This window comes from Haemaphysalis longicornis, unplaced genomic scaffold, assembly GCF_048455015.1.
Source record: "Haemaphysalis longicornis isolate Haplotype H1 unplaced genomic scaffold, Haemaphysalis longicornis Haplotype H1 scaffold_6, whole genome shotgun sequence".
NCBI lineage: Eukaryota > Metazoa > Arthropoda > Arachnida > Ixodida > Ixodidae > Haemaphysalis > Haemaphysalis longicornis.
In genome coordinates, this window is record NW_027526407.1 from 103,268,187 (window position 1) to 103,282,495 (window position 14,309).

Genomic DNA, 14,309 nt, shown 5'->3' on the forward strand with positions numbered 1-14,309 from the left:
TCAGATGTTGCAAAGCAGTGTTGATCAAAAATGGGCTTGCTGGTGTACCAGGCGGTACCTTGGTCATCCTCTATTAATCCACACAAGCGTTACGATCTTCGTCGCAGGCAACTTGCTTGAAACACAGAAATCACAGCGCATTCCTGTCTTCTTCTGAGATGCAAATTGCAGGACAGCCTTTCCAATATCTACTGTGGCGGCGATGGGATGCAAACTTGAACAGCAGTGCGGTCAAACCCGTAAAAGCTGTGGTCCTTTTCAAAATTCTCATTCTGAGGCGTGTACTGTGGCCCTCGAGACGGCACTATAAAAACACTCGAACATTTCCGAATAGCTGCATCAGTCGGCAGGTAATACACCTAAAAAGGAGATGGTCCAACTTTCCTAACCGCTCTTCATGTGCCGTATTCAAGTAGGACGGGATACTGGAGGCTTACTCCTGAACGAATGCACGATTGCACCGCATTTTCTCCCCAAAAGCCAGAAGAATGTTCATAGCTTGGGACTTCTATTCTACACGAAGGCGTCTTTATTGTTCCAGGAGAATTCGGCCTCCTGGTGGCCATCCCGAAACTGCATGTTTATCTTGACTCCCGGGGAATGTACAACACTTCTTTGAGGCTATTTCCCTGGTACTCAAAACCTATGCCCTCAGGCTCCTGGAATGTTTGCAGGACGGAGTTGGCTAATACCGGTCCCGCACTTACGCATGCAACACAGCTGTTTAGCGTCAACAAAAGGGACATACTCAGCAAAAGAGGTCATTAAAACTTTAAATCTGAAACCGGTATGATAAGCTACCATGCCTGTATTCCCCAAATAGTTTTTCACATCTAAAATTCATCAGCCGCCAACAACGATCACAGCCCACTGATGCTCATATATCCCTACCCACACGTTCTGCGCCAATCCTGACTCCTATGCAACTTTGCGAGAACTGAATCGGAACTTGTCACTCAGTTTTACGGCCAAGAGCATAATTTACAGAATACAAGACCTCACTTACAATGGGTTCAGCATAAGCACTGCCTGGACTGCTGCCCATACATCAGTAACGTACGCACACCGGTTGATGCAATGTTGATACAATCTTCAAATGGTTCCCGCTCCGAACGAGGAAAAACGAAACCAGCTACCGGCGTTCAAAATGCACTAGCAGCAGAAGTGCTGCCAGGCTGAAAACGTGAGCTGGGAACGGGATGGCGAAGTGTCCCCACATTTTTTTTTTTGCTCCTTCGCATTCTCTACAAAGAACAAGAGAAATGTTTACCAATCAAGTCTACGCCAACTCGGCTGGCGTTCGGGGCCTCATGTCCCGACGGGCTGCCACCAGACACTTACTAGGTTGCGGTAACCCCGGTGTGGCAGCAACAGCGCACCCAAACGTTTCTGTCTCAGCTGAGTATGTTAAGCCTGCGCAACTTTCCGCGGCCAGTTGTTTTGCAGCACAAGCACAACCGACGGCTTCTGCAGAACATGCTTAGTACTTCAAAGATAACTCTCAAATCTAACTGCAAATAACCGAATTCTGTCGAAAAACACGACTCTACAGCGACTAGAGATTAGTGTTTTTAACGTGAATTCTTTCACTCCCAATCTCTCTACAAAGTAATATGATCGCGGTTGATCACCTCCTCTCTCGAGACAGCCTGAAGCGCACTCGTTGTGGTTCCTGAACGTCAATTTAGGTATCCTCGGATAAATAATCATCTCAGAGAGGCTTTGAAACTTCACCAGCGCATGTGCGATACACCGATGGGTGCATCCAGACTCACACGTGCTCGCTTACACACTCTAAGTGCCATGAGCAAGCTGCATCATATCCACCATCTCTCGGCACCTTACTTCCAATCCCACAAGAGAGCTTCTTGGCCTCCTTGCTAGGATAATGTCATCCGTTCCATTCTGTATTCACCCCTAAAATGATTTGCAGGCGATTATGATGATGACTTTATATGCCAGAAGACTGGAAGAAAGGAGGAAGGGAAAGTGGGAGCCTTCGTGGATTCCTTCCCTTCAGATAGCGGCATGCATCACTTTGGCGTGAGAGGCATCTTCGGACAGTTGGACCTCCGTCTGCATTTTCAGCTCGGAGCTGCGAAAAAGGGCTTCATCTGCTCCGCATTGGTAATGCTTAAGTGTTCTTGTAGAGTCCGTGGCTGAACGCCGCAAACCCAAGTCATCTGAACAGTGTGGCTGGCTTGATGTCCCGCTTACATTGATCGTTGTGGAGTTCGCGGAAAAATGTGGCTGAATATTGCATGACTGCGCAATGCATTGGCCAGTAGGTGGCGCCAGGCTACACATCGACTCACGTCTGTGGAGGGTGGGATGCGTGCGGGATATATCTGGTGCTCCATGCGATAGTGTTGACAAATGTACCGTTAGGTCGCAAGCCTCGTCATAGCCCACTGACCCGGGCGAGCAGCATCGCCAAGGCAATACCGAGAGGTGAAACGTCGGGCTATATGCTGTGCTAGCTCGATGCGTGGGAGAGATGCATGGACCGGTGCACAAATTATATGCACATTGCTCATACGACCACCGTGGGAGATGTATACGGCTGTATTGGATATACTGGCGATTTTCTCGTTCCGGAGAGCGTTTTTGGGGTCGTTATTTTAATTAGTCTAGTGCTTAACAAACAAAGTTTCAATTGATGTTTTAGCAACTTCTGAATCAGAGAGTATTTCGGTGTGTAAACATCTTTTCCAGCAAAAAAAATAAATGGAACATGACGTATTAAATTTCCGTGGCATATATTATGTCGAGAAACAGCGGACGAACACGGCTGGCCGTTCCAGAAAAAATCAGGCGTTCGTGACTGGACAGCAGGGAGCTGATAAGCGCTAGCACGCAAGGCTTCGTGTTGAAGGAAGGGCAGGGAAGTTAAACCTAATATCATTGTCTTTCTGCAATATTTTTGAGCGGGCATATATCTTGCATTGGCTCAATCTTGTTGAAAGGGGGCATATAAAATTTTTGCGTGCCGGCTATTGCACCTTTCCGATACATCACATTGTGCTAAAATGACTAAGTGGCACTTCCCCTCTGGGAGCAAGAACTTTCCATAATTAACATTGAGGCATGGAGCAACGAACTCCGGTTCCCGCTTCTGATGCCAGCGGTCAAAATAAATGCCGGGTTAAACTAAGGGGATCGCGGGCTTGCCTATATAGTCACACGCGTTGAAAGTACGTTCGCTGTTCAGGTTCAAAGCCCAGTACACCCTATGTCTGATAAGGGGCACATAACTCGGTCTCGACCCGCTTTCCGGACTCTATAACTGCAACTTCCTAGGTAATTTTTTAAGTGTGAATACACTTTATAAGCGACCCCAAACCATCCAGCGCCGGCGGCGGCGTCGGCGTCCGCAGTGCTCCTCTATAAAGAAACAGCATCCGGCGCCAGGTTTCGATCTGCGGACTTTGCGGCCGCAGCGCGACGCTCTACCGATCAAGCCACGGACGCGACGGTGATATCAGTGTTGACGCGCCTTATATCTTTAACGCATTCAAACTACGTCGTCAGCGGCGTGCGTTGGCGACTCAGCGGCGTTATAGCGGCTTGATAACTGCTTGGTGTACACGTGATACTACAAACCCGATGGAAGAGATGGAAGAGAAGGCGGCGAGGCGGTGGGCTCCGGGGGCCGAGCGCAAGCGCCGCAAGCGGGCCGACAACCGTGCATTCGCACTTTCACATTCTCCCCCTCGGGGAAATGCGGGGGAATTTTTTTTGTTTTGAAAGTTTTTCTTTAGTTTTTGTTTTACTCACTTCATGTGGCACTTGCTGTTTCTTAAGGAGACGTTTTGTGTAAGCGCTTGGCTTATCGGCGCTGGGCTTATCAGAATCAGTTGAGAATCGCAGCGCGTGTTTCATACTATCCGTCTATAATCGTACTGCCAGCGTATCCTCCATGAAGCTTTCTCTAAACTTGACTCTTTTTTCTTCACGTAGGAAATTGTCGCGCCTCAGTTTATTTCACAAAATTTATTATCACAACCCGAGTCCTAAACACGAACTCCTTTCCACACCTGCACACGTATCTGCGCCTACTGATCACGCAAACAAAGTTAACGTCTCTTTCGCCCGTACGAATTCATTCTACCACTCTTTTCTTCTAAAAACATCTAAACAATGGAATGACCTGCCATCCTCAGTTGCAACCCTCGCTAATACCCTCGCTTTTCAAACCGTTGTCCAGAATTTATATCGACCTCAATGATTGTATTTTGGAATACTGTATAATATTGTATAATATTAGCACTTTCTCTAACGTGTTTTAGTTTTTTATTTGATTTTTATATGTATTGCTGCCATTGTATGTCCGATTTTTCAAGTATCTATTTTTGTTGTGATATTTAAACAACCATTCCCTTCTGTAATGACCGATGGGCCCTGAAGGTATTGAAATAAATACATAACTAACTAAATAAATAAATAAATGGCGAAAAGGTCTTGTTATGCTTATCATTGCACCAGTTTTACTTTCAAAGGCAGTATGACCGGCCTGAGACCCGACATTTGCCTATGGACTTTGGAGGGATATTCTAGGATTCCGCTGTGTTCCCCGGAGGTGGATCGTTCTGATATCTGAGGTGGATATCTGAGGAGCCGCACGGCTACGGGAGTGTACCAAAGTTGAAAGAAGGCTCTCCTAAATGTCGACGACCCTTCGCGGCTAGAATCTACTGCCCACCTAAAAAAAAATTGGAAGGCATACATCCTACCAAACATTTCGAAAACAGTGGAGGTCCGAATCATACACTAACAGGAAAACCAGCACCCTTTGAGAGCTTGAGACCTATTTCTCTTACTTCGTGGGTGGTAACTTTCGTGAGGACATGGTTCTCAACAGACTGCTGCCGCATCTGGAAGGCACTGGTAAAATCCCGCCAACAATGGTGAGATTTCGTCGGCAACTCTCAACGCAAGATATCTTACTCCCAACTTAAAGAGGAAGTGATGGCCCTTGCGACTCGTGACTCGCCCCACTTCCATCCTTGGATCTCAGTGGATCTCAGAGTGCCATTTTATAACGTCAAGCACACTATATATTGCGCATGTTAAACAGACTGAGATGTATACTGGGGATATCAAACTACTTCAGAAATTTTCTTTCGGGAATAAAGCCATCTTAAAAGTCGGTAAAAAGCTTACGGACCCTTGCTCGTTTCGGTGGGCGCGGAACACCACAAGATGCTGTACTGTCTGCTATCATTTTTAATATTACCCTGCTATGCCTGCCGCTACACCACAACAACATCCTGGCGATTCGGCACGCCATCTACGCTGACATAATTATCTGGTCGTCTACAGGGTGAATAGGAAAGTTAGAGAAATAACTGCAACATGCAGTGGACGGTGGTTGCTTATGCTGAGTCATCTTGTCTGAACTGCCCACAGCAGAAATCATAGGTACTGCTGGTCACACAGCAAAAAAGCGTCCAGGTTCGCCCACTATCAGCCTATGCATAGAAGGCCGTATCATAGCTTCATTTCAAAAGCTTGACGATCCTAGCCGTGATATTTCAGGCGGACTGCTTGAACAGGCTTCCCATCAACAAGCTTAAACCCATAACAAACCATAAACTAGATTACTCATATGATACGACGTGTCGCGAACAAAACTAGGGGCATGAGGGAAGCAGACACGCATCGCCGTTTTCAGATGTTCGTCTTGTCGCGGATTACCTACGCTATACCGGACGCCCTGCTCAAAGCCACAGAGCTCGAGATAACCTAGGCTTATAAGCAAGTCATGGGCTTCCTGGCAGCAAATGTTCCAAACAGCTACTCCGACGTGACATCCACAACTCGGCCGAGGAGTTATTATAGACGCACCTATCTAGCCAAAAATTAGAGTTAGGAGCAACCAAAACGAGGACGTTCAACGTCTCCGATCTGGCACTATTGGCCCCAATCAGCCACCCAGCTCTCCATAAGAGAAACGGACCCCAGACCACTAGAAAAAAATTGTTCTGTCCTTGTTACCACTCAGTATGCACCCTGTGTATCACAAATATGGCATAAAAGCCCAGGTCCAGAGAAAATGTACGGAGATAAATAACCGCCTACAAAGACGTAGCCTTTTACACCAGAAGAGCACCCATGGCAGCCCCCGTCATTTTAAATAAGCAACACAGGTGTAGCATATAACCTCCTGACACAGCCCCTCCTAGCCGACGAAGTGGCGATATCACTTGCGCTTAGCTAAAGCGGCGCCAGATTTATCATAACAGACTCTCGGCAGGTGTACCCCAACTTTACCAACAATTGAGTGCACGCCACAACACTTTGAATTATCAGTCGAAGACCACGAACTAGAGGAGGCAAGATGGGCGCCAGCTCACAGCGGCATCCGTGGCAACCAGATCGCCGACCTCCCGACTCGAGATTTGACGCACCCAGTCGCCGCTGATGAAGCTGATCACGAGTGGAAGCATTGCGACGTCTCATACCGGGAACTTACGCAGCACTATGATGCGTCTCTGAAACATTACCTCGATTTAAATAGTTTCTTTTCTCACTCTCTCTACAATGTTCTCAGGTAGCAAGGGATTGATTGAGAGCCAACTTGCGGGGTGATTGAGAGCCAACTTGAGATCCCTGTTTCGCATTGTCGTCTATATGGCAGCCGCGTCTCCGCCATTGTGAAAGCAGCTCTGGTATTTCAAAAACAAATCTTTCCACGGACTCTTCTTACTCTGTCGTCTGGGCTTTTTTATCGCTCGCACTATTCATAGAAGGACGCGGACATCAACAGCGCCCCGCAAAACGTTGCCCGCATGCCGCACTACAAAACAATACAGTTCAATACAAAAAGGTGTTGGCGCACCCGTGATAATGAAACCTTCAAACTGTTCGCAGAAGTATGAAATTATATCCAGTTACCACGTTTTACTCAGACCGAACCTAGTTATCCTATATCGCTATAAGGAACACATATTACATCTTGTTCTATACTTTCTCTTAACATTGTATAAGGCCGTCTTGCGACTGTGAATGACGCTGTGGTTGTTCGAACATTTTATTACGCTGTGTATTTTTATATCTACCATTACAAGGGAAGATATATATTCTTTTCTTCTCTTTTGTTTTCATTCTCTCTTTTCGTCTCTTGTTGTTTTGAAATTTGGTTCCTCTGTGCAATTTTTCAGTTCTTTTTCTATTTTCGTCCCCGTGTAACAGAGGATTGTGTGCTGCTTACGCTTTCCTCTTTTTATTTGCTGGATTGGTTCTAATCACTGTAAGCTTGTGCGTTCACCGTGGCTGCTTTGTTATGAACGATTCTCTGGCCTCGGTCAAGCTGCTTCACAGCTTTTAGCCGGGGGATGTTTCTGAATGCTTTTCTGAAATATTAAGATTTGATTGGATTGGGTCTAAGGTTCTTTTCTACAGATTTCTCATGTCTACATCATTTATAAAACTATGCTGTTTGCATATATTTATTTGCAGCCCTACAATGCACCAGTGCTTCCCAATTTTAAGCGTCTTAACATCCTTCTACATGATCAACCTTTTTAGCTAAACGGGAACGAAATATTTTTCCGTCCTTATAAACGCAGCATTATTTTGTACGCTATTTAACCTTCGTCAACCCAAATACTAACTTAACACGATTTGCTCTAGTCTATTATTTACTGCTACCTTAAGTCTACACTAAGAACGGAAACAAGTTTTTCAGATATCTAACTATGAAATGCACTACAATGGCCAATTGAAATTTCCCCTTCTCGGCCTTCATTTTACCGTAATTTATTTTGAGCACCGCTAAATGTTTCTGAACGTTCCTTTTTTCCTAAAGAAAGTTGTAACGTCTCAATCCACATATAATACTGTATTTTTTCTTGGTATGCGGTGCCTATATATTTTACAAGTGGCCTTGGCTCCCCCGTATGGGGAGTTCTTACTTTCTTTTTGTGTATTATATTCGCACTTATTAACAGCACTTCCGCCATGCAGTTCAACTATGGGGCCTTGCAATCTACTAAAGCGTACACAAAACATAATCTTTTACTCATGATATCAGTGCTGTTTGCACTAACGCAATTTTCGTCTTACAAAAGCGCGCGGAGAGTTGCGGAGATTTCGATGTGCATTTTGTGCACATATATTTTCATGGCTTCCCCGTAGATCGGCGGAACTGTATGTTTCTCCACTGTTACACAGGTACACAGGTGAGCCAGAATATTAACTGATGACGCACAGCTCTGCACATGAGGGCGGCGTCCCTTTATCCCTTGGCGTTGTGGTACTTAGGCATTTGAGAGTCTCCATTTGTTCCCACATAGTGTGGAATTTTTAAGATGGCGAGGTTAAGTATTAAATTGTGTCGCTTGAAAATAATTATTGTAGAAGATCGTTTAATATACCATTCAGCATAAAACTTCCACTTACCCGGTCACGACATAGACAACGTCGTAGGGTGCGTATGTGTGACTGTGATTACCGACATAATCCAACAAGCTGTACAGCGTGGCGATTCCGTCAACTGAGGGCCAGTTGTCGTCATCAATGTATTTGTAATACAGGCATTCCATTTCTTGCTGTAGCGAAAGCCCAACAACATAAAACACAAATGTTGACTTTCCCCAAACGTTTCTTCCTAGCATGGTGTATAACCCCACTTACCGATAATATTTCAATTACCCGGAACCTTAAGCTTATCTTAGGATTAGCCACGGTCAGGTATCGGAGCCTTACCTGTAAGGTAATTTAAAAGAGGAGTTTGCACAAAAACACTGCTGGGAGATTTTTCTCGTGAACACAGATGATACTTACTGTTCTCCTTAAAAAAAGAGGACATAATTTTCTCAACCCAGCTTTCTCGCTCAAAATTCCGACTTCTTAGTGACCTAGCAAAACCACTTCAGGAAAGTCATGTTCGGCAAAAGCACGAAGTTAACATGAAGATGAAAACACTAAAATAAGTTGCCAAGATTCTGAATATTTTTGGTGTATTTCTCTGTCAGATCTTACTCTCCATGCATTTCTATGGGATAGTCTCCATGGCTCAGGAACCTAGTCGCGCAACTTGCGAGACTTGAAATTGCGCACAAACCAAGTTTTCACCCCCAATATGAGCTCCGCAAAAAATTTACATTTCTCTAAATAGCTACACAGTAATCACGGTTGAAATGACTGCAATGAGCGGGAAAGCTGCACATGAATTTTAATGTTTTTATTCTAAGGTACATTTTCTGGAACATTTACCGGCAGCGATAGATTGTCCGACAAATGGTGCGAGAAATCACGCATTCATAAAAATTCCACACGGTATTTATTCTTCTAAAAGTCCAATGTATCCGTAAATTGGCCACCGTTCTTACTAGACAGGTTATAATTTTTCTGAACCAAAATCTTGACCAGGGTCCTAATTATCTACAACGTGTCTACACCTTTTTTACAAATATAGCAGCAAAGTTCTAGCAACAATTTTTGTCACGTCCACTTGCTTATTTTAAGTGATGAAGTGAATTGAGCTGTACACGTAGAGCCCAAGTCGCTCTCATCTTCATAATACTGTTTCTGCCCACTCCGAGGTGAAGTAAAAATTCCCCCGCAGTTGAGGATTTGAGCGGCTCTCATATGTTTCAAGAAATGAAATGTTTTATTTCTTTGTTTATTTACTTTATTTAAAATAAATTTAAACTTGTTCAGTGCGTGTATCATCGATTTGTCAGCTTAACTGAGTGTATCTGATAGAGAGCTTTTTAAGCTCTCAAGATTGTGCGCCTTCTCATGGCCACCCTATACTACGCATTCGGAACTGGAGGAAAAATCTATTCTTTTTAGCAGTTCGTCATCGCTAACATCACTGGAGTAGCGCTGTTCGTAAAATTTGTTTTAGCTACTTTCACTGCGTCAGGTATTTGTTCTTTATAGCTTTTTCTTCGGTATCTAAATGAGTTTCACTTGCCATTGCATACACGCCAATTACATACACGGCAAAATCAACGTTTATTTGTTAATATATTTAGGGTTTCGTTAGGCATTTGAAAGCCTATATTTTTTTGTTTATTCACACCTTCCTATGTTGCAGGTTCTAACACCAATAACATCATGTGTGCGATTATCAAGATACCTCCAGCCATTCGATTTTTTTTGGTTGGCTACACATTTATATTACGCCATTATGCAACAAGAACTTTTGTTCTGCGCAAACGATACCGAATTTTCTTTTAAGGCCTACCTCCTGCAGCAGGAAATTGCGAGTCATCGATAATCGTAGATATGTTTGACTTACATATTCAAACTCCGCGAGAGATAATGGAAGGTAACGAAATTGAGATGTTTCGCAGCCAATGAGTTAGCAGGCCGTCGCTCACGTTATCGCAAAAAGGATATTCAAGTTGTTTTCTAACACGTGGTGTACATTCGATACAACGTAAGAGGGTATATTTAAAACTTGCGCCAAATGCGTGAAAACCGTTTGATATTCCCTGTGCTTTTATTGGTTTTAGGATTTTGTTCTTGTTTCACCTTTACTTTTTACTGTCGCTAACATGATGCGTGCGTATAAAAGTTCAACGTTACCTCATAATAAATTTAGTTGTAAGTGAGCTCCTTCCCCGTCTTTTTCTCGTATTTTTGTTTATTTTCACGCTGTAGCAATGTTAAATAGAACTGCCACTTAACCCACCACTACACCCTGCTTAACAGAATTCGTCAAATATGACAAGATAAACAGATCAATGAAATCAACAAAAAATATGATCAGAAGATGCGTTGTTTTTATACACTCTACACTTTTGCTTCTGTAATTTTGTGTGGTTTCTTCCTTCTAACAATATTTACTATAGCGCCCACTCGCCACGATAATTCCCCTTTTTTATAGCCATCAAGGGTGCACATTTAGTTGGCATCTCTGAGAATGTTTAAAAATAAAGGTTTTTAATTACCCCTACAATTAAAATTTGTCCTCATTTGCATGATACAGGCCAAATATATAGAAGAAATGTTATTAGCGTACCGCCAAGACGCTAAGGGCTACTCCCTTAGTGTTGAAGGGTGCAGAAAATGAAACAGAGGGAAAGTGGTGTCCTCCGTTAGGCGGCATGATTCTCGCATGGCAGTGGATGGAACACCTAATGTGGCCTTTCTATTGTTGTGTTCCAGCCACTGCCACGCGAGAATTTTGACGGCTAACGGAGGACATCTCTTTTCTAAGAAATCAAAATAATTCTCAAAGTAACAGGATGCCATCGTAACAACTGCGTATCAGTCTACATTCAAAACCTTGTTACTACCGTGCGGAACAATGTTGCTTACCACAAAGCCACACAAGACCAAGTACAAATCCTAGATGGCTCTACACGTCGCTGTATATATCGCTTTGCTGTTGATAATAATAGCGAGTCTCACGGTCCGCTCCGCTCTCATAGCAAGCGGGAGCGCCATTGCGCATGCGTGGCGTGCTTGGCTGCGAACGACATTTGCTCCGGTTGCGCTGAGCGCGTCGCTGATACCGAAGCCCACCATCAAAAACAGTCCGCTAAAACTGTCTACTACACAATGAAGAAGTCCTGTGAAGATAAGATGCCTTGAATACTTTAATTGTCACCTTTACTGTCTTGCATCCTGCTCAGCGAAGGCTTTAAATAATATAACACTCAATCAAAACAGAATAAATAAAAAGAAGCCAAGCGTAAGATGGTGGCGGTAATGCCATAACTTTCATAGCATTTCCAGCCGCATTAGGGAGATCACCACTTAACCTCAGGGTAACGTCATTTTCCAGGGTGAGAATAAGCGGCAATACCTTCGTGCCGGTCGGCTGTGTCGTGGACTCATGGGGGTAACGTGACACACAACCGGCAGTTTGTTCCATGCAAAGCCAACGTGGTGTATTCTATTCCATTGACGCGTGTCAAACTGTATGGGGTGCACATGGGGCGCTGTGTAAATATTCGCCGGCGCACAGCATGCAATATTAAAAAGGACCGTGATATTGCTTAACGCGGTGCTACACTACAGAATTCGATCTTACGGGTATCAATATCGCTCAAGAAACTTCTTCCACGACGGACATTGTTAAAGTCTCTGCAAAACATAAACATCTCGACGCATGCGTAAGCATGTGTGTGAGAGCGCTGGTAGATTATGAAGCTGATTATCTGGAGAAGAGTTCATAGTGCCAGCAAGCGTCTCTTTCTTAACGTGCGCGCACATAGAAGTGCTCCTTTGTCTATGTATAAAACCTTCAACTGTTTGTCACAGCTCGTTCTCTGTTCCTACCATCCTTGTTTGGTGTTCTGCCGTGTTTAAGTATGGTTCCCTACCAACTGGAACAAGTTTTTTTATCCTGAGCTCCCGTTTAAATGCCTAAGAGCCGCAACGTTATTGGTCTCAGTAAAATCGCAGGTAGAATGGGAGAACAAAATCGTCAGTTTTCGTAATAAAGAATACCTCGAATGGGGTGCCTTGAAATTGCTATTCCTCGCTAGTACCTCAATTTATTTTTGTATAAAAATTTTTTACTTACAACGTTGAATTCAATCATGAGATATCTGGCCATTTCCCATGAGTGATTGAAACCTTCGCGAAATTGGTAATCCACGACGACGCGAATTTCCGGGTAGACCTTTGTGACACCTCTTCGAACTGAAATGACGAGAACAAATTTAATACAAGATAACCGAAGCAAACTGAACAGTAAAACAGACGTCAGAGCAACCTATATTACTTTGTGGAAAGTTTTCTTTTCCCCCGAGTTTGATAAAACTCCGTTGCTTACCTCCACGCTCCTCCAGCCTTGTGTTCCTTGGGTGAATGTAGTCACCTTTAAAAAGTCAAATGTTCATCCCATTAAAATAATCAAAATTCCTAAACTGTTTATCGAACTGCCTTTCGTGATAAGCTGCAGTATTTAAAAACTACCACTCACCGTGTACTGGGCCAACGATCGGTTTTTCTTTACTGATAATTTCTAAAACGTGCGGATAGAAGCCGTCTGCCGAACGTTCCTTTCCTTCGAGTGGCTTAATCTTGAGGTTAGGCCCAACAACACCTTCCTTTAAAAGTAGAACGACGTGTCAGACAATTCCCCAATTTCAACAGTTGGCACTGCAATTATCTCAGGCTCAGCGGTTTACACACTGCTCTGGAGGGCGGCAATGAGAACGCGGCCGTAGCGATGTAGAATTCTGTTATAGTTAAACAGCCATGCGCTGCAACATGACTTAGGCTCCGTCAGTGCGAGGATGTCATACGTGCCTCCGCACGCAGAGGCTGTATGCCGAAGTGAGACGCATAGGGACAGCACTGAAGAAAAATGCTTGCTGTCACCCGTTTCTCTTATCGCTGCCGGCCTGTGCAAAGAACGCATCTTCGACGTCTGACTTGCAATTAATAAATGCGTATATCACTTGCACCTAGCACCTACACCGCATAGCCCACTCTTGTAATGCAATCTGTTATGTTACTCACTTTACATTTTCTAGTGTTTTTTGCTTCACACATTGCTCTGCACTGTACTACGTGTACTCCCGTTTATATATTTCCGATACTTGCATCACTTTTGTCGGTGCTGCTGTGGTGTAATTTACGTTTTTGAATTTCCAATTATTGTTATCGTCTATGCAGTTATAGATATATTCCGACCAGGAAATTTTTTGTATTATGATTGCACTCCAACACTAACCCCGATTGTAACGTTAACGCGGACCGTGATAGCGCTTAAGTAAGCAAATACAGGGAGATAAGTCGATGCATGAACGTGGGCTAGTTGGTTAAGAGCAATGAAATATGGTAAAAATAGCGCACCTATAGGAACATGTCGCAAAGGAAGAAAGACGCAAAACAAGCGCTGATTAAATCACATCTCAAATATTTCAAAAGCAAGCAAAGGAGCTATTGGCAGCTCTTACGCTTATTTTGCGCCGAATGTATTCTTAAACGCGTTGCACAATTTAGTTATTCTTCATTTATATATTACCGTTTTTTATCCTTTGAAGAAAACCACCAGACGTGCACAAGCACCTAAAGATAACCGCTTAGAGGTCCAAACTACGACATCGGACACACCTAATTCGTTATACATGTTAGTCTAGTCTTCATTACCAGCCTCTACTACAGCATATATTTCACGTGCACTAATAAAGTTTGTCCTATTTATTTATTTAGAAAACACATGTTTCATAACGTCTGTCCTTCGAAATGAGAGCGTACAAATTGATACCCTGCAAATCCTGTGCTTGGTGAGTGAACATTTAAGATGAAAAGGAATGCGGTAACAAGGTCGGGACAGAAGGGAGACACAGCAAAGCGCATACTAGCGAACTGAGTTTATTATCCATGTTCAT

General features: G+C 43.8%; 1 protein-coding gene across 1 annotated transcript in view; it reads right to left on the reverse strand.

The window, feature by feature from the left end:
• LOC144141833 (venom metalloproteinase antarease-like TtrivMP_A) overlaps positions 1-14,309 on the reverse strand; it is a 71,827-nt gene that overhangs the window by 39,460 nt on the left and 18,058 nt on the right. Inside the window, exons 4-8 of the mRNA XM_077673320.1 lie at positions 12,893-13,019; positions 12,743-12,787; positions 12,491-12,609; positions 8,638-8,709; positions 8,404-8,552 (exon numbers count right to left, since the gene is read on the reverse strand). Coding sequence (XP_077529446.1) covers positions 8,404-8,552; positions 8,638-8,709; positions 12,491-12,609; positions 12,743-12,787; positions 12,893-13,019 — 512 coding nt within the window. The remainder of the gene's footprint in view (positions 1-8,403; positions 8,553-8,637; positions 8,710-12,490; positions 12,610-12,742; positions 12,788-12,892; positions 13,020-14,309) is intronic.